The sequence below is a fragment of the Alosa sapidissima genome, chromosome 11 (genome assembly GCF_018492685.1).
Source record: "Alosa sapidissima isolate fAloSap1 chromosome 11, fAloSap1.pri, whole genome shotgun sequence".
Classification (NCBI taxonomy): Eukaryota; Metazoa; Chordata; class Actinopteri; order Clupeiformes; family Clupeidae; genus Alosa; species Alosa sapidissima.
Window position 1 is genome coordinate 35092207 of NC_055967.1, and position 19606 is coordinate 35111812.

Sequence of the window (19606 nt, forward strand, 5' to 3'; positions counted from 1 at the left end):
CGTTATAGCATGAAGTCATAAGATATTGACTCTCACTAGCCATGTGCTGTACTGTACTGTAGTGATGGAGCTTGCAAAAGTAGACTGAGATGTGTTTCAATTATTAGACAAAAGATTCGCCCATTTGTAAGAAACTATGGACCACCATGAATATGACCTAATGCAACCGCATTCTGGTTTATGTTTGCAGCAGTAACTTCGGATTCTGTACAGTCGGGATGAAACTAGGGTTATTCTGAGGTGAAGCTCCCGGTCTCTCTTGGCTGGAGTTGACGCCAGGACCATTCTCTTCTGGAGTAAGAACTGATAAGATGGCATGAGAGTCGCCCCATGGAAGGCCTAATGTTCGGCACGAGCCCGGTGGGGATGCCCACATGCATCTTGCGCCTTTCAGGATGCTGCACGTTCATCCTTGGAATAATGATGTTGGTTCCCATGACGACGGCAGACGCACCTGCTAAAGGTAAAAAAAACAGTATAATGTACAGTAATTGAGTTTGCGTAGCCCTATGGTCCCTCTTACGTAATATGAAAACAGACACTCCAATACATTTGGGTTGGCATGACAGGTTGATGAATTTAGTGCAAATAAAAGTGTTTCATGGGTTGTTTGTTTCAATGGTGTACCACCACTATTTTTATCTTAATTCCCTGTCTACTGCAATGTCCCTGCATGTTGTACAGATAGACAACAATAGCAGTACAGTAGGCCTTTGTGTGGACCATTATTGAGAGGTTGATGTCCCTCTTGGAGCTTCGTTGTGTAGTTTGACAGGTGGTTTGTTGTGAGGAGCGTCCGTTAGGGGTAGTCGATTTAGAGGCCAATGAGGTTGAGGTAAGAGGACACGGTAAAGGGGGAGGGTTGGAGAATGACTCAGTTTCCTGGTCAAACAAACACACCAGGTTCTTGTGCCAGGGACTTACTGGAAGAAGACGTAACCTAGTCACCCTTTGTTTGTTTGTCATGGTGTTGGAGTAAAAGGCGAAAAGGGACTGGCGGCTACTGCTGCTTGCATGTGTGGTACCAGAATTTAAATAGGCCTCTCTGCCTTGTGAACGTAGATGGGAAAGTAATGTCTGATGCTGACAGTCTGACCCTGTGCAATCTGGCCTACCATAGCTTTGTGTGTGGTCAGGCAAGAACACACTAACCCAAGTTTATGGGCTGCAAGCTCTCTTGGCTAGGCCTGCCAAACTTGGTGTTCGTCCTCTCAAACTGAATGGGTGTGGGTTTTATTCACATTATTATTTTGGTGGTGGTGGTGGTGGGGGGGGGGGGGGGGGGGGGGGCAATAATAGCAGGCTTTTCTCAAAGTCAAACAACTACTTCAAACTATTGTAGCAGCTGTAGCCTACCACATAAACCTGACTCTATGGTGTGCATTGCCCACAAGCAACTGAAAGAAACAGACATCAATATCTCCCAATAAGCTGGAACGTCTTGTTAAGAACTCATAACTCTTACTAGCCAGTGTGCTATCTCAATTGGTTATTTGCCGTTAGTGTGATCACTGACTATAGCAAAAGGCTGTCTTCCACAAACTTGTTTTATCGTAAGCTTATTGTAGGCCTTTTTAGTTGATGCGGAGTGGGTGTACTTAAGAGTTTGTAGGCAGAAAGCCAGGCATCCACAGCTAGCACAACCTCAGCATATTTTCTGATTTTAATTAAGTTCATGAACACTTTTCTTTTCCTCTTTCCAGTTCTGCTGTGGTAACAGACAGCTTCCAGACTCTCTTAAACAGTCAACTTTCTGGTGCTTCAATAATACACTAGCCTATCATTTTAGATTTCTAAGATATCATTAGATATCTCTTCATGGTTTGGTTAGTTAAATAAGGATGTGTTTTGAATTTAAATCTATGAGGACCTAGTTTGTTTTGTAGGCTGTAGGCTCAAGAGTCAAAGTGTGTCTGGATGTCTTGATTCTGTGATTAAATGTGAAAGCTACTGCTGTCTCAGTCTCAACAGTTTACAGTAGCAAAAAAGGCCACATTGCTGTCAATCAGCTAATCTTAATCTAAAATTATGGTAATTGAAATAGGCTAGTCAGCTACTGGCAAGGTGAATACCTCAACGGTATTTTTTTTGTTTGTTGTTTTATGCCACAATTTATGATTATATCAGCCTAGACACTTGGGCTTATGTTCAATTCACTTTCTCTGCAGTCCGTTGAAAGGTTATGTGATATAGCCTGTGCTAAGGCCACTGATTAGCATTTGACTCCGTTGGTGGGGGTTTGAAGAGGGCACCGCAGGAGGTCCCGTTAAGAGAGGACAGGAAATCCATAGCACTCCATCCCATCGCAGTCCGAGGACCCCTTATCCACTGCCATTTAGCCTAATACCCAGAGGAGTAGCAAGACTTCACTACATCAAACAGCTTCACATGCAAAGACCTCGAGCCCATTAATAAAATTCAAGAAAACAAGAAAACAGCAAGGTTGATGAATTGATCAGACAGAAATCAGAAATCTGATGGAAACTTTGAAGAAATCCTTTGTGAGGAAATACATTGTGAATGTGTGTGTCTGTGTGTGTGTGTGCTCATTGTGCATTATTTGTCTGGATAATTAATATGTGTAGGCTATTGATAAGTTAGTTTGAGTGTATGTTTTGTGTGTGTACAGTATGTGTGGTCATCCGTCACCTTCATCACACAACATCCTGAAGTCAGCCCAGGCCAGCCCAGACCCCAGTCTCCTCATCGCTGTCTCAAATCACCCATCCATCTGTTCTACACACATCAGCCAAACTCACAGAGACCGGTCAGACGACCAGACATGTGCTCTCTACAGCGCGCTTTGTCACGAGACAATGAGACTCCTGGACAGACCTCTCTGCTGACTCTCTCTCTGTGTCTCAGTAGACACATTAAAGAGAGATGCGCGGGACGAGACGCCCGCCAGGTCGTTTACACCATCTTACATCACCGTCAGTCAGCACGCTGTAGCAGATGCTGTTTCGGTCGCAAGGCTGGCTCTTGCACACACCACAGTCTAGACTCTATTTGATAAGAGGTACAAAAATGCTATTACTATGATTGTGCAAAATTCATCCTGTCTTCAGATGCCTAATTTTGTTCCCTTGTTGGAAGAGAGAATCTTGACCCAAACCCCAACTCTCAAAGTAGAGACTTTGGTGGGAATAGAGTTCTCTAGAACTCTAGAACTCTCTTGTTTATGTTTAGGCTGCTCTTGACCTTCATCTTATCCCCTGTGGTAAGATGCCCTTTTTGCGTTGCTCATGCATATTTTAAACAGGATCTGTGTGAAGACAAATGTCCTGTGACAGACCCTAGCTGAGCTCTCTCAGGCCGCTCACCAACTAGGCTACACTTGAGCCTCGACTCGGCTCTCTGGCCTCCTACAGCCTTGACCATGCTTACTGGTCCATTAGCTACAGTTAAGGCAGCTTGACCTTTGGTAAGGCTTTTGGGCTGTAGGCTATTTATTGTTAATGAGTAATAATGATCATGAGTTAGCCTATGTTGTTTGCTGCAGTTTCATAAGTCGTAGGTGTAGCACAGACTGTTTAATTTGATTTCATTTAATTTCATTTATCATTTGAACTTTGAATTAAGACCCCCTCAGATGTTCAGAAGGACATCAGATGGACAGCATAATACACAATGGTGTGTATCACAGGGAGTTGTACAGCTGTACAGTACATTCTTGGCTGAGGGCTGTTACACCAGCACAGCATCCCATGTTATGCTCACAAGCTACAGTAAGTTTAAAAGACCTCAGATGCATTTGAGATCGGCAAAGCTGTAGATCCTGCAGTCTGTCTTGTGTAATGGGAAGCTGTATCCTCATTTACAAGCCAAGCCACTGTACCCTTTGGTGCCACTGTACTGATTAGTGCAGTATTTAATGAGGAGGGGAAACAGAGGTTTTTATTATGTCATTTCCACAGCTATCGAAAACCAGATTCAATCTGACAAGAAATGACGTGTTCAACATTTCTGTGTGGTGGTGGCTGAGACACTAGGATGCCACTGAGTTCCCCAAACTCAATGCACACACACACACCCACACACACACACACACACACACACACACCACACACACACACACTGCCTTATATCTCTGAAGTCCCTCATCCATCCGTGACGCTGCACATCCAATGTCTGGACGGAGGGATTGCTCAGCAAGGGTGCCTAACGTCAATCTGCAAGAGATCTGCAGCTGCCACGACCACCGAGCTGCGGCTGACATGCGAGCTGCCATGCTAGCATCTACCGGTGCCTGGAGTCTGGATTGAGTGCTAAGAAACTCTGATGACAGTGTCAACCATTAACAACAAACAACAAATGGTCACTGTCTAGGACCACCGAGCTGATAATCAGCAGGGTCGCCCATCACAAATTCGGGCTGTCTAGTCCTTCCAGTGCTCTCCAGACTGCCAGTGAATTCTCCAGGTTGGTCAGTTATAAAGAACTTTGTTAGTGTTGCATCGTGAAGACACAGCTGTGCGCAGTTTTCACGCGGGTCATCTTTGCCCTTGGACATTTTCAGCCAGTTGGAAATTGGACTAATTTTATTTTTAATTTTTATTTATTTTATTTATTGTGTTTATATATGTCTTGGTGTCACGGGTACGCTGGCGACTACGCCGCTCCGTCCGGCATCTATTGTCTTTGTTAGTCTGTGTCAATGACAATGTCTTATATGTGGAGCGCTTTGGGTTGCACTCTGTGGATGTTAAATGCGCTATACAAATAAAACTGACTTGACTTGACTTGACACACACACACACACACACACACATTCACTTCATGCATGGGGGCAGAGAATAAAGCCTTAAAACTCCAGTGAAACAGGCCTAATGAGAGTGTGGGGGGTGAGGCGAGTGGAACATGGGGGATTAAGGCCCTGATTAAGGCCCTGGCTCAGAGGGGCAAATCTGAAGTGAGAGAAGTCTGGATGGTGTGATTATGGATAAGCCTGCAGTAGTCGCAACGCCGCTGCCCAAAGGTCCGGTTTGCATGCTGCAACAGACGCAACGCCGCTGCCCAAAGGTCCCGTTTGCATGCTGCAACAGACGCAACGCCGCTGCCAAAGGTCCCGTTTGCATGCTGCAACAGACGCAACGCCGCTGCCAAAGGTCCCGTTTGCATGCTGCAACAGACGCAACGCCGCTGCCAAAGGTCCCGTTTGCATGCTGCAACTGGCGGCTCTCTCAAGCTGAGTAGTACACACATACAGCATAGTCACACACACACACACGTGTACATGAACATGTGTGCATGCCACACACACACACACACACTCACACACACACCACACACACACACACACACACACACAAACACACACACACACACACACAAACACACAGTCTGTCATGACAAATGTTTTCCTTCTCTGCCCCAGGGGAAACCAGCGCTTCTGTACTGTGTGTGTGTGTGTGTTTGAGTGTGTGTGTGTGTGTGTGTGTTTGAGTGTGTGTGTGTGTGTGTGTGTGTTTGAGTGTGTGTGTGTGTGGTGTGTGTGTTTGTGTGTTTGAGTATGTGGTGTGTGTGTGTGTGTGTGTTTGAGCGTGTGGTGTGTGTGTGTGGTGTGTGTGTGTGTGTGTTTGAGTGTGTGTGTGTGTGTTTGAGTATGTGTGTGTGGTGTGTGTGTGTGTGTGTGTGTGTGTGTGTTTGAGTATGTGTGTGTGGTGTGTGTGTGTGTGTGTGTGTGTGTGTGTTTGAGTATGTGTCTGTATATAGTGTTTTCTGCTTAGTCTTCCTTGTGAGTGTTTACATGCACCGCTGTTAGCCGGTGGTGCTGCTCTTTGGCCTGGTTTGTGTATCGATAGTTGTATGGTGTACAGTATGGTGCTGCTCTTTGGCCTGGTTTCTGGATCGATAGTTGTATGGTGTACAGTATGGTGCTGCTCTTTGGCCTGGTTTCTGGATCGATAGTTGTATGGTATACAGTATGGTGCTGCTCTTTGGCCTGGTTTCTGGATCGATAGTTGTATGGTATACAGTATGGTGCTGCTCTTTGGCCTGGTTTCTGGATCGGTAGTTGTATGGTATACAGTATGGTGCTGCTCTTTGGCCTGGTTTCTGGATCGATAGTTGTATGGTATACAGTATGGTGTTGCTCTTTGGCCTGGTTTCTGGATCGGTAGTTGTATGGTATACAGTATGGTGCTGCTCTTTGGCCTGGTTTCTGGATCGGTAGTTGTATGGTATACAGTATGGTGCTGCTCTTTGGCCTGGTTTCTGGATCGGTAGTTGTATGGTATACAGTATGGTGTTGCTCTTTGGCCTGGTTTGTGGATCGGTGCTTGTCTTTATCCTCGGGAGATCTCAGGAGAGAGCCTCGTCTGAGCGTCGGCTGGCTGCCTGTGCAGCGCTAAGCTAACGCTGCCTCTCCGTTCTGACTCTCTTGCCATCCCTGACTCGGCTTTTATATCTTCCTTCCTTCCTTCCTGCATTTGACATACTATTTTTCACACTCTCTTTTATTTCCCTGTCTCTCTCTATTGGACGTTCTTTGATTTCTCCATAATTCTCTCTCTACTTTCTCATTCCTAGATTTGCACTCTCTCTCTCTCTCTCTCTCTCTCTGTCTGTCTGTCTGTCTGTTTGCCTGTCTCTCAAGGGTCAAGGGTTAAAGTGGTATTTCCTGCCCTGTCAGGTTGTCGTTCCATTTTCTCTGGTGAAGGGTGTGTGTGATTTGAACGTGTGTGTGATGATTGAATGTGCACTGAGAAAAGAGATGGCGCGTGGGATCTCCACTGCCACACAGAACACACTGCCACACACTCCCAGCTAGTCACCGACTCACAGGGCTTAAAGTGTTCAGGCACCATGCCTGAATTCAGGCGTGAGCTGGTATACTTAAGATTTGAAAATAGGCAATGAGACTACAGACGTCTTCATAAATGTCTGATAACTTCAGGCACAGACATTTCTATTGCTTTAAGCCCTGGACTCAGGGAGTGGGACTCCACGGCCCTGATGGCGGGCAGTCGTGCGCCAGGCTCTGTCTCTCACAGGAACGTTTGGGATGATGACGCGGGTGTCATCTCTGCGGTGCTTATTATCATGTTAGCCAGGGTTCTGGGTTCGACGTAAGAAAACACATTCTTATTGATTTGTGGAGTGTTACATTCCATGACTAAATTGGTCAGAGCTTAAAGTGAAAAGGGGTCAAGGGTCAAGACCAGGGTTTGTCTGTTTTATTTCCCGTCCTGTCGATGGCTCTGAGACCCACCCACAGCCCTCATCAGGACCAGAGGTGGGCCAGACCTGGGCCACACTCCATGGCTATCTGGGACGTTTGTGGTGATATCAGTCAGATTACCCCCGTGCTTATTTTTTCTAATCCTCAACACAATTGACAAACGCTCCATTCTGATTGCACTCATTCACGGGTAGAAGAATATTCCTTCACAGATAGCAAAAAAAAAAACAGAAACAAAAATAATAGTTTTATAATAGCTTTAATAATAGCTTTTGTCCGGCTAGGCCATTCATGTGAGCAGACACACACTCTTTGTAAGGAAAAAAAAGTCTGCAGATTTTCAGTTTTGCGTATGTGACAGTTTTGCATTCAAAAGCCCAGCTGTGGTTATTATGGGCTGCGTATTTGCTCATGCATTCTCTGGATAAAAGCTGTCCTAATACTGCTCTCCATGAATGGACAGATTAAAGGAATTAATTCTGGTGCTGGGGTTTTTTCAAAGCCGTTCCCAGTCCCTTGTCTTAGTTACTATCTAGCTTTCTGCAAGAAACGTTTCTGGGTAGCACCATTCCTTCTCATTTCTGTGCCTGCTAGAACCCTCTGCTCCGTGAAGAATCGCGCTGTAGTTTCTCTTTGTAACTTTTGGCGTGTGCAGACGATTCTCAGGCCCAAAGATGGTTTCTTTTGCCAATGTTAATGAGGTCGTTAGTATGAGGAAAGGAGGAGAGGAGAGGAGTGTTCATGGGATGGGGGAGAGGAGAGAAGTGAGTGGGGAGGTGTTCACTTTCATCAAAGCGCATTTTCCTCCACCTGGAATCCAGTCGATATGAGAGCACTGCTCTTTTAATCAGACCAAGTGAAGAGACAGAAATCTATCTATGTGACAATGTGTTTCAGTGTGTTTGTTAAAGTATGTGTGTGTACATGTCTCTGTGTGTAACCTATTTCTGTGTGTGTGTGTGTGTGTGTGTGTGTGTGTGTGTGTGTGTTCTGATGTGTGTCACCTATGTGTGTGTGTGTGTGTGAGACAGAGAGAAAGAGAGATTGTGTTTGTATGGCTGTGACTCTTGATGCGACTTTGATGTATGTTAGCATTAGAGGAGGTTTGGCTATGAATGTAGTCTTCTCCCATGGTTCCTGGCTGTTCAAAACAGTCCTCTTTTCACTAGATTATGCACACACACACACACACACACACACACACACACACATATGTACACTAGCTCTCTCTTGCTCTGTCTCATTGTGTCATACGTCCACATAGAGAGACAGAGCGAGAGAGAGGGAGAGAGAGAGAGTCATCACCAAAACAGAAAGAGTAGCCGGTACACTCACACATCACACAGGCGTGATGGTGCGCACAAGACTGTCCTCCTAGAAACAGGAGCAGGCAAAAGGGCTGAAGTAAGTCAGTGATCGAGATGACAGATGTTCGCTGAGTGAACTGTCACAGTGATATAAGTACCCAGACCCCCCCCCACACACACACACACACACACTGATGTGAAATTAAACAGACGTACTACTCTGGATTAACTAGTCATGAGCTGTCTGAGATGGATTCTCTAGAGATTGCCCCTCTACAGTCTGACAGGACAGCAGTGAGAGTGCATTTACTCTTTCTTGATGCTGGCTTGAACAAAAGCTCAGCTGCACAAGGCTAAATGTAAGGGGTCTGGACAGTCCTTAACATGATTTGTTAAAAAAATGAAAGTTTCTGTGAGGCTTTTGGAAAGCTTTATGAAAATTCTGGAACATCTTGAGGTTGATCTAGAAAGGCCCCACCAGTGACCAGTGCATTGGACATCTGAAAACAAAACTGAAGGAGGCTATTAACTGATGGGAACATTAGTTTTGAAGACGTCCAAGACAAACTTGGATTCTCTCTTTTGGCCCCCATAATTTGCAAACCTCAGATAAAGATGATATTTAGGCTAAGTGGATAGTGCAATCTAGGGCACATTCAGAATAACCCCAGGGGGCAGGACCTAGCCCTCTGAAACTGACCAGAGAGTTATCAGTGTTTTTGTTCTCCATCTTTATGCTGTGAAAGAGAGATTCAGTCTCTCTCTCTCTCTCTCTCTCTCTGTCTCTCTCTCTCTCCCTCCCTCTCCCAGTCGATCCCTGTCGAGCCTCCAACTTCTGGCTAATAACCAGGGTTGCCCATTTCTGTGTGAAACCTGATCTGTTTGGGGCGACAATGAGGGCATTCATTATGCATGGAAGAAGGAGGGATGTGGGATTGGATCTCAACCATTAAGAGATGGAAGGAGAGAGAGCGATGGAGGGAAGAAAAGAGAGAGAGAGATTGTAGAAGACGAGTGGAGGTGGGGGTGGAGAGGTGGGGGTGGGGGAGTTGGGCTTTCGCAGGGCTGTCCAGTCCTGCTGTGTGGCCAGTCCTGCTAGGGTCTGGCCACCTTCATATGAGAAATGCATTTTTATGGGCGTGGGGTGGGGTTTATGGAGTGTGGTTTGGCATGCACTGTGTGATTAAAGTCAAAAAGAAAGGGGGAAAAAGTCACCAAAATGTTGGGTGTGCTTTTTGTATGGGAGAAAGAACTTAAAAATATATAGGAGTGTGACTGTGTGCATTATTTTCCTCAGTTAATCGAAGACTTGTTGAATTCATCGATCAGGCGGTGGATGCGAGATAGGTATTAGCATGCACAACTATTAGCCTGCAATCCATTATTTCAGGACGAACTAGTGGTAGTCTACGTGAGGTAGGTGCAGCTGTGAGCTGTGACGAGGAAAACGAAGCACCTCAGAGTAGCCTACAGATGTCTCAGGCCCATCTGGGAGCCATTTGGAGCTCCGCGTCTTTTTTCCCAGGGCGAATTTGTACTCCAGTACTGTTTCACAGAGCCTGTGATGTGCCTGTGTGTGTGTGTGTGTGTGTGTGTGTGTGTGTGTGTGAGAGAGAGAGAGAGAGGCCAGTCCTCTTTTCCAAATTGACCGCCTGCCACTCAAAAACCCCAGAGCCAGGAGCATCAACTGATGGTCAGCTACACGTTGCAGTCATCTCTCATCAGGAGCATCAACTGATGGTCAGCTACGCGTTGCAGTCATCTCTCATCAGGAGCATCAACTGATGGTCAGCTACGCGTTGCAGTCATCTCTCATCAGGAGCATCAACTGATGGTCAGCTACACGTTGCAGTCATCTCTCATCAGGCTAAGACGTTATTGATGCCGCGTCTCTGGGCTGGACGAGCCACTACACCTCTGCTGTCCCAGCCAGGCTGTTGACCCACAAACTGCAGTGTGACTTCAGGGGAAACCATAGCTTTGTGCTTAGAGGTTTATGTGGTCATTTTGAACACCATAATTATCTATTAGGAAGATGAGTTTGTGTTTGTCATTGAAGAGAATGGTCCCTTGCTCACTACTCACTAACTTGTTTGCTTTTCTTTCCTCCTTCATTTGTTCATTTATTCATCCAGTCATTGTCTGACCATATAGAGCTCATTACAGAAACAGGCCTGCTTTAGAAGCCTAATGATGTATAGTTCACCTCTTAAAAAGGTTCATTTCTGCACCCCCCCCCCCCCCCCCCTCTGGTGTTTGCTGCTGTCATTGGAGCGCTGGCCATCTTGTTTGATCTGTCTCAGAGGACAAAGAGATGAAAGCTCAGAATGAGGAATATGGAGAAAAGAGTGATTTACTAATTATCACTCCGAGCTGCTCCTCTTTCTTCTTAATACACTTGTGTTGTTTTCTTTTTCTCCTGGGGTTTCTCTCTCTGTCTCTCTCTCTCTGTCTCTCTCTCTCTCTCTCTCTCTCAGTCTCTCATACTCATCCTCTCTGTTGTATCTCAGCAGAGCGGTCATGTTGTCTGCTAGGCTGACTTCCATGAGGAGCCATGTGGGTACAGTATGTGTGTGTGTGCAGGTTTGTGTGAGTGTGTTGCGCCATGATTTAGTAGTGTGGCTTTAAATGCTGAAGAAGAGGACACAGCGTGACCTTACAGACACCACACACACAAATCTTAAATGCACACATAGCCTGTAGTACCTGTAAGCTACGTTGTAGTTGAGGTTGCTTAAATGAATATTTTAAGAGGATAGCACATTTTATTATGACCGCCGCTAGCAAAGCTAGCGAAGCGATCATATAGGGATTGTCAAAGTTTTTTTTTTTTTTTTTTTCCGTCATCTACTTCCTGAATTTTTGGTCAACGATACCCGGGACACCGAACCACCGGGGCACATGAAATTTGGTGGGTATGTAGCCCCACTAGACTTTTACGGAAAAATTTTGTTTGGTTACGCGCTGGGCCCCCCGAAACCCAAAAAATGCAGTTTTTCCCAAATAACTACCTAAACCGTGGCACCGAGGATGAAGACATTTTTATGGTATGTTGGTCTCAAGGGCCCACATCAACCTAGCCCATAATCACTCATTTGTGATTTGCAAAAAATGAAAATGCAATATCATTCTGCTTTAATCGCCCCTCTCTTCAGTTAAGATGTTCAGAACTGCACCAAATTTTATGTGTATGATTAACCTGACATTCTCTGGGGGTATGCCAAGTTTCGTAGAATTTCATCCATGGGGGGGCCTAAAAAAATTTAGTTATGTGTACATTTAGTGACTGTACACTCATTGGCCTGTAGATGGTGGTGCACACATATACACACGCACACACACACACAGGTACGCACATACCATCAGTATCGGCAATTACAACGGCCGATACATAATTACAAATTCAGTAGGATTAAAGGAAAACCAAATATTCATCATAATAATTTGGCTGCATCTCCAGTATTGGCGTCACATAGTCGTTTGTCCACCAGATGGCTCATCGTTGCAGTGAGACGTAATTTTGTTGGAAGTTAACCTAAAGTGGAAAGGCACTACGCTTCCTACAAGGACAAGAGTGTTTACCGCAGAGAACGTCTAATAAGGGTAGGGTGATTTCTGGTAGGATGATTCCCATTTCTTCTTGAAGCCGAAATAAATCTGCAAATGTTTATCGGACATGCTTGGTTTTTACTGCAGGTAGGCTACGTTAATCTTAAATTATATCAATAGCCTAGAGTAGGTAAAATAATGTTACCGTTAGCATTGGTTGAGTGATAGAGGCCAATTTGATTATTGATGTAGAACAGTGTTTCTCAAACTTTTTCAGACCAAGGACCACTTAACTAATAAAAAGAAACTCACGGACCACTTAGCTAAAGATTAGACCTACTTCAACAGTACACAATAGGCCTACTCACTGAACCACCACCTTGCTTATTGTGTCAGAAGATTATTATGATTTAAACTGGCATATCTTACATAGACAGTGTTGCAGAACTGTTTAGATTTACATACAAGTTGGTTCAATATGGCAAACAACTCATCTATATTGTATTTTACCACGTCTGCCCGCGGACCACTTGGGATAGGTTTTTGGATAAAAACTGGATTTTTTGATTTTAAATCAAAAAATCCAGTGGAAACTAGATGGCAGAAGTGTGTAGGCCAATCTGCCCAGCAGCTTTTCCTACTTTGTCACCTACAGAGTTTGACAGGTACGATGTTATTTCCCATAGACATTTGACGACCGAAGGTTGGATGGATACGGAAGTTAGGAGGCGGGACTTATTCTGGAGAGGTCTATGGCTATACCGTGAGACTGAGACGTTTTTTGTTTGTTCGAAGTGCGTGTTTAGGGTGTGAGAGGGGAGTCGATGTGCTTTGATTCCAGCTTGGTAGTAGTAGTCTATGCGATTAAAAAACACGTGTGTGTGAAGTATCCAAACAATGATAACGCTTTCATTATGGCTGCTTTAGCCATAGACCTTGAGCTACTGTACAGTGGGTTGGGTTCCATTTAGAAGTGTCGCTTTCCGTGATTCACACAGCTGCGTGACATGTATTACTACTGATATGCAAAACTATTAACTTTTCGCTTGATACTGTAAGCCATTGGTTCCCAAAGGAGATTTTATTTGGGTCGCCAGCATAGCCTAGTGACAATTTATGTTGTGTAATAGGCCTAGCATAGGGCCTGCCTTATATAGCTTATAGTTTGTTAACAGTCACGGTTTTGTCATAACTCCCTATATGCATTTTTGCATTTAGAATAGCTCTGAAACCGGGGGCGAACACGTCGCAGGGTGGGGGGGTTGGGGGGGGCAAGTGCGTGGATATCTCAATTGCAAAATTAAACAATATTTCTTACAATGGACTAGGCTGGGTGAACTCAGCCTGATCTGCCGGCGATTCCTTTTCGATTTCTTAAAAGATTGAGCTTGGTCTGGCGAAAGCCAGACTAACCATGGACCTCATAGTTGCAAAATGCAAGGGAACATGAATCAGCATATTATTTGCACAAACAATAACGGACAGTAGCTCTTCCACTTGGCCCGTTAAAATGTGTATGAACAGTCTAGCAACGCATTTCATAAAGGCCCTTTTGGACATGTAGACTACTGGTATTTAATTTGTGCATTGACAATAAAGCTGAATATCATATGAACTAGATGACTAAACTTATGCATATGTAGAAGAAGAAACATTCACAAAAATCCATGACATGACCTCTCTTCTTGATAGCTGTTGAAAACTGCATGGAACTGACAGGGATTGTTTTGTTTAATAATAAATAAATACATTATGCTGCTACCTTCTGCTTTTCCCAAATACAATGTAGCCTACAGGTGTACCTTTCATCAGTCCAGTTGCAATGGATGGACTGTGATGAACTGCCCTACTTGTGATTGTTTAGATATTTTAAAGGTTTTATAACAATGCAATAACAAATTTTTTGGCAAGTGCTACAAATCTATTCACCTTTGTGGCGCCAGTAGGCTACTTTGTGTGCGGCCCGCAAACACACATTCCAAACAAGCATACACAAAAGTTTCAAGAGTGGGGGATGGAGTAGAAGATGGAGACAAATTCATTTATATGATTTATTTTCGCGGAATGGATGTACAGGACTGAGTGCCGGTCATATTTTGTACCGCTATGCGGTACATCTAGTTACAAGCAGCAGGTGCCTGTCCTCTGAAATCATGTCAAATGCACCCCTACCCCTCTGCCACTGTGTTTGTTTTTCTAGGATCATCCGCCATCTTTCGTGTTTGTGATCTTTGGCTTGAACGAATCTCTTGTTTTTATCAGATTCCAGCCAGGCCAAGGCCTTCAGGGCTGTGAAGGCAGCAGCGGTGGCGACGGAGCCATCGAGACCGTCCTTCCTGTGTTTCCCCCCCTGTCTCTGCTAGAGGGGCTGTAATGGCTGGCTTATCTCGCCGGTGATATTTTTAACTTGTGACTGAAAGGAGCCCATTGATGGTGGGTCCAGGGGGCCCGGGACTGAGTGGCACGGCTCGTGTGGAGTGTGACAGACTTGTGACTCCGTATTGAGATTCATGGCTCCAGGTCTTTATCAGGGAGTCGCACTGAAAGGTTGAATTTCCTGTGGCACATATCTGTGTTTGTGTGTGTTTGTGTTGCTGTGTTTGTGAAGGTCTTGTGTGAGTCTGTGTGTCCCTGTTTGTGTTTGACTTGTGTGTGTTTCTGGTTGAGTGTGGGTGTGTGTGACTATTTATGTGTTTCTGTGCGCTTTATAGAGTTTCTCAATGACTCTGCAGTGCAGTGTCACTGTGCCAGGCTTCCTTTCCAATAGCTTTGGTTCAGACGGAGGCCCACGCGCTGTGCTGTGGAGTATTGCGCCAACAGCAACTCTGCGTGCTAGCGCCACGGCTAGCGCCTGACTCAATCAACACATCTGCAATCTCAGCAAACCCATTCATCCTGGAGTGGGGGGGGGGGGGGGGGGTGGTCTGCTGTTGCTTTCTTCCCATCTTTCTATCTGTCACAAATGTGGTGCCATGGGTAGTTGAGAGAGAGAGAAAGAGAGAGAGAGAGAGAGAGGAGGTAAACTGTGGGGATTGTGGGCATTGAGTGAAGCGTGAACTCTGAAACAACAAGCCACGTCCGTGAACTGTGCAGCAGCAAGGGCGGTTGGGTGAACTCAGCGTAAGGTGAGGCTGGCAGGATCTTGGCAGGAGGCAGAGTACAGTGGTGCATGGCCAAAAAAGACACACTCACACACACACAAACACACAGATGCATGGCCAAAAAAAGCACACACACACACACACGCAGACACACTCACATAAGAGCCATATGCCTGCACTATCGCACAGATACACACACAGACACGGATCCCCACATGCTTCAGTTAACTCTTGGATGATAATTTATATATTTCAGAGACCAGATGGTGCTATTTGTGCCCAGTCTCGTTTCAGGGAACTCATTAGAGCATTAGTTGTCAGGCAGTGCTTTCTCAGATTCATTGATCTGGGTGGAGGTGGCTATGTCATGTTCTCCGACCTGGTATGTGAGTGTGTGTGTGTGTGTGTGCGTGTGTGTGTATGTAGGGAGTGCAGGAGGATACCCAGCTTAGAACTGACACAAATACGTTTTTAATATATAAAATATATACAGACCTTTGTTTATGCACCATTCCCGTGAGAAAAAGGGTGATATTGTCCCAAAACTTTTAAAGAAAACATGCTCAACTCTGACCCAGTCATACTGTATTCCACTAAATCTTTAAACATGTCCACTAGATTATCAATTTACCCCTTCTCCAGTATGTTACCCTTCCATATGGTCAGTTTTGGCTTGACCAATCGAAAAGTTCATAAAAGCATACACAAAAAATGGTGAACCCCAGTCTGTGGAATAGGCCTACTCCCTCCAACAGTTGGGAAGAGGACAACAATTTTAGACAGACGACAGAGAGAGGGAGAGAGAGAGAGAGATGGGGCAGAGAGAGAGAGAGAGAGGAGAGAGAGATGGGGCAGAGAGAGTAAGAGAGAGAGAGAGAGAGAGAGAGGGAGAGAGATAGGGCAGAGAGAGAGAGTCAATGGGGCAGAGAGAGAAAGAGAGAGAGAGGGAGAGATGCGGGCAGAGAGAGTAGAGAGAGAGAGAGATGGGGCAGAGAGAGAGAGAGAGAGAGAGAGAGAGAGAGATGGGGCAGAGAGAGAGAGAGAGAGAGAGAGAGAGAGATGGGGCAGAGAGAGTCAGAAAGAGAGAGAGAGAGATGGGGCAGAGAGAGAAGAGAGAGAGAGAGGATAGAAGGAGTTGGGGCCGAGAGAGTAGAGAGAGAGAGAGGGATAGAGAGATGGGGGCAGAGAGAGAAATAGAGAGAGAGAGGGATCAGGAGAGATGGGGCAAGAGAGAGTAAGAGAGAGAGAGAGGGATAGAGAGTGGGGCAGAGAGAGTTAAGAGAGAGAGAGGGAGAGAGAGACGGAGAAGAGCTAGCCGAGATAGGAGGTGGCCCAGCTCACTGCTGGCCTGAGGTAGCGCTCAGATTACAGCCCCCTCCCTTCTGTCTTTCACAGAACGTCAGTGAAGAAAAGGGAGAGGATCCGAGGGAAGGAGAGGAGAGGTAGAATAAGAGGATCAAGGGGGAGGAGAGGTTAGAATCAGAGAAAGAAGAAGAAGCAGGGGAACCTGAGTGATCTCCAGAAAACAACACAACTTGGCTTAGCCACCGAGCAGCCATCTCTCCATCCCTCTCTCTTTTTTATTCTTTCTCTCTCTCAGTCTTTCTCCTCTATCCATCTTCAACTTTAAAACCGATTTCCCAGAGCGAAGGAGACACTGTTGCAGTTGAGTTTATCAATATTTGATCGATGGCAGACATGACCTCAGGACAGATCAACAGAGTGTGTCCAGTGCAAATTAACACACGCTCTTGGGCACGCATACACACACACACACAAACACACACACACACACACACACATATACACGCACACACACACACACACACACACACACACACACACACACACACACACACACACTCACACACACTACTATGCTACATAACATCCTGGACTTTGGACCCACATTGGCTGCCTTGCACTACTCCACTTGCACTACTCCACTTGTACACTTGCACACTTTGCAACTTGTTGTTGTTGTCCTGTTGTTGTCCTGTTTGTCCTGAAAACACAACACACTTCTGCTGCTCTTACATAACTTGCACCACTATGCCACTTGCTTACTTAGTCAAACAGAACTACCTCAGCCATTTATTGGCCTGACTTTGCACTATTAAAATGACTGTCTATGCACAATTGCACAATTTCAACCAATTTGCTGCTCTTATTTCTTCATTGTATGTGCCTCTTATTTACTTGAATTGTTTACTTGAATGTTATGTTTGTCTGTGGACTTAATTGGTAAAATATGTCTTGTCTCCACCGTGGGATAGTGGGAAACGTAATTTCGATCTCTTTGTATGTCTTGGCATGTGAAGAAATTGACAATAAAGCAGACTTTGCCTTTGACACACACACACACGCACACACACACACACACACACACACACACACACAGACACACTCATACACACACACACTCATACACACACACACACACACACACAACCTTCTACAGTTGGCCAGGCATCAGGGAGGGGGCAGAAGGTCTGTGATTTCCTTTAGGTGAGTCAGACAGCTCCAGTGTTTGTCTTTACATTAGTACTTCTGTGTGGTGTGTGTTGTGTGTTGTGTGTGTGTGTGTGTAAGTGTGTGCCCTGCTTTTGTCGTTTATAGGAACTTCCATTTGTGTCACCCTCTCTATCTCCGTCGCTCTCTTCCACACACACACACACCACACACACACACACACACTGGAGTGACCCAAAGGAAAGTCCCTGTCATCAGACCTCAGTATTAGCAAAGCAAAGCTCTTAGACAGTCCTCTCACTGTGTGCTCAGACTGAGTCAGATTATACACTCACTCTCTATCACACACACACACACCACAGAGAGAGAGAGAGAGAGAGATACATGAACACATTCACACTGCTCTTTCTCCATACAAAAAAGAATGAATGAAGAAACAAATCAACATATGTGCATTTGGGACACTTGTGATTACAATATGTGGATGAAGGAATTCCAGGCTACAATACATTAAAGCCATAATACATCCATAGGTTTGAATTCCTATTTAGATCCTGCTCACCAGTCGGGGACCTAAAGTGTATGTGAACATAAGGAGTGTGACAGCTTCCTCCTCACACACACATAAAGATGTCCCCAGCACACGCATGCACACTAGCTCATGCAAACACACATGCATACCACCCCCACACCACACTTACCCTCATACACTCTCTGACACACTGCTCCCAGCCCTAAGATTAAGAGCTGTTCTGCTGGGACCGTCTACTCAGTCACACAGGAAACCCCTCCCAGACGTGTCCTCTCCTCACACACACACACACGACACACTCCCACCCTGTCTCTCTCCTTCCTTTCTCTGTCCCTCTCTCTTTTTTCATGTTCACTCTGCCCATCATTTCTGTCTCTCCCTACAGACATCTTGCTGCTATCGCAGTCTATGCTTTTAATAGGGGATTGCAAAAGAATGCCTGGAGCCTCTGAGTTAGTTCGCTTTCCAGACTCTCAGGCTTTTCAGACTGTTGGCCAGACATTTAGGATCTTGGAAAGCGGTGGGACACACACACACACACACACCCACACACATATACACACACACACACACATATGCACACGCACCACTTCTCTGTCTGCAATTGGAAAACCAGCAGATGGAGGTTTTATAAGTGTTGCGTTGGAAGCTTTTTTCACCACCACCTGAAGACTGAAGTGACTAAAACACACCGCCAGCTTACTGAGCTCACCACTCATGGTAAGCAGTGTTCAGATCGCAGTTTAACTTGGCTGTATTTGGGAATTCTTTTTTATGTATCACTGCTTTAAACATTTGTTGTTAAGTGACTGAAAAGTCTTGGGCTTAAGCCTGTTGGACCTAAAAAAAAGTGGCACAGAGTAAATGAATGAAACAATACTTTTTAAACCCTTCGACACACACATAAACACACACATAACACACACACACACACACTTTTTATACCCGTGTAACACATTAGCAGAGCACAGACCTTATAGAGAACTAAGTCTAAACCCCCTGGGCCTGGACCCCCCTCCCCATGCAGTTGATCAGCAGCAGCTAAAAGCCCTCTGACTGTTTGAGTGTACAGAGAGCGGGGGGGTGGTGCCAGCTCGAGAGAGAGAGAGAGAGAGAGAGGGAGCGAATAGGAGGAGAGGAGGGAGGGAGAGAAAGAGAGTGAGGGGAAGGATAGGGAGAGAGGGAGCGACATGGAGGAGGGGAGGAGGGAGAGCCAGAGAGGGGAGGGGAAAGGATAGGGAGAGACGGGAGTGAATGGAGGAGAAGAGGGAGTAGAAACGTGAGAGGGAGGCAGTCACGCAAAGGAGAGCTGACTAAAGCAGACCATGTAGTGGCCTCCGCTGCACTCCCACTCTGCACATTAATACCAAAGGGCCTGTTCTCTTCCTTTTCTATGTATTCCTTCCTTTTGTATCCTTTTTTTCCCTCTACCCCCCCCCCCCCTCCTCCTCCTACCCCCACC

General features: G+C 45.6%; 1 protein-coding gene across 1 annotated transcript in view; it reads left to right on the plus strand.

Annotated features, from left to right (window-relative positions):
- si:ch211-1e14.1 (UPF0606 protein KIAA1549) overlaps nt 1–19606 on the plus strand; it is a 61333-nt gene that overhangs the window by 863 nt on the left and 40864 nt on the right. The window contains 1 exon segment of the mRNA XM_042110911.1: nt 191–463. Coding sequence (XP_041966845.1) covers nt 331–463 — 133 coding nt within the window. The 5' untranslated portion in view covers nt 191–330.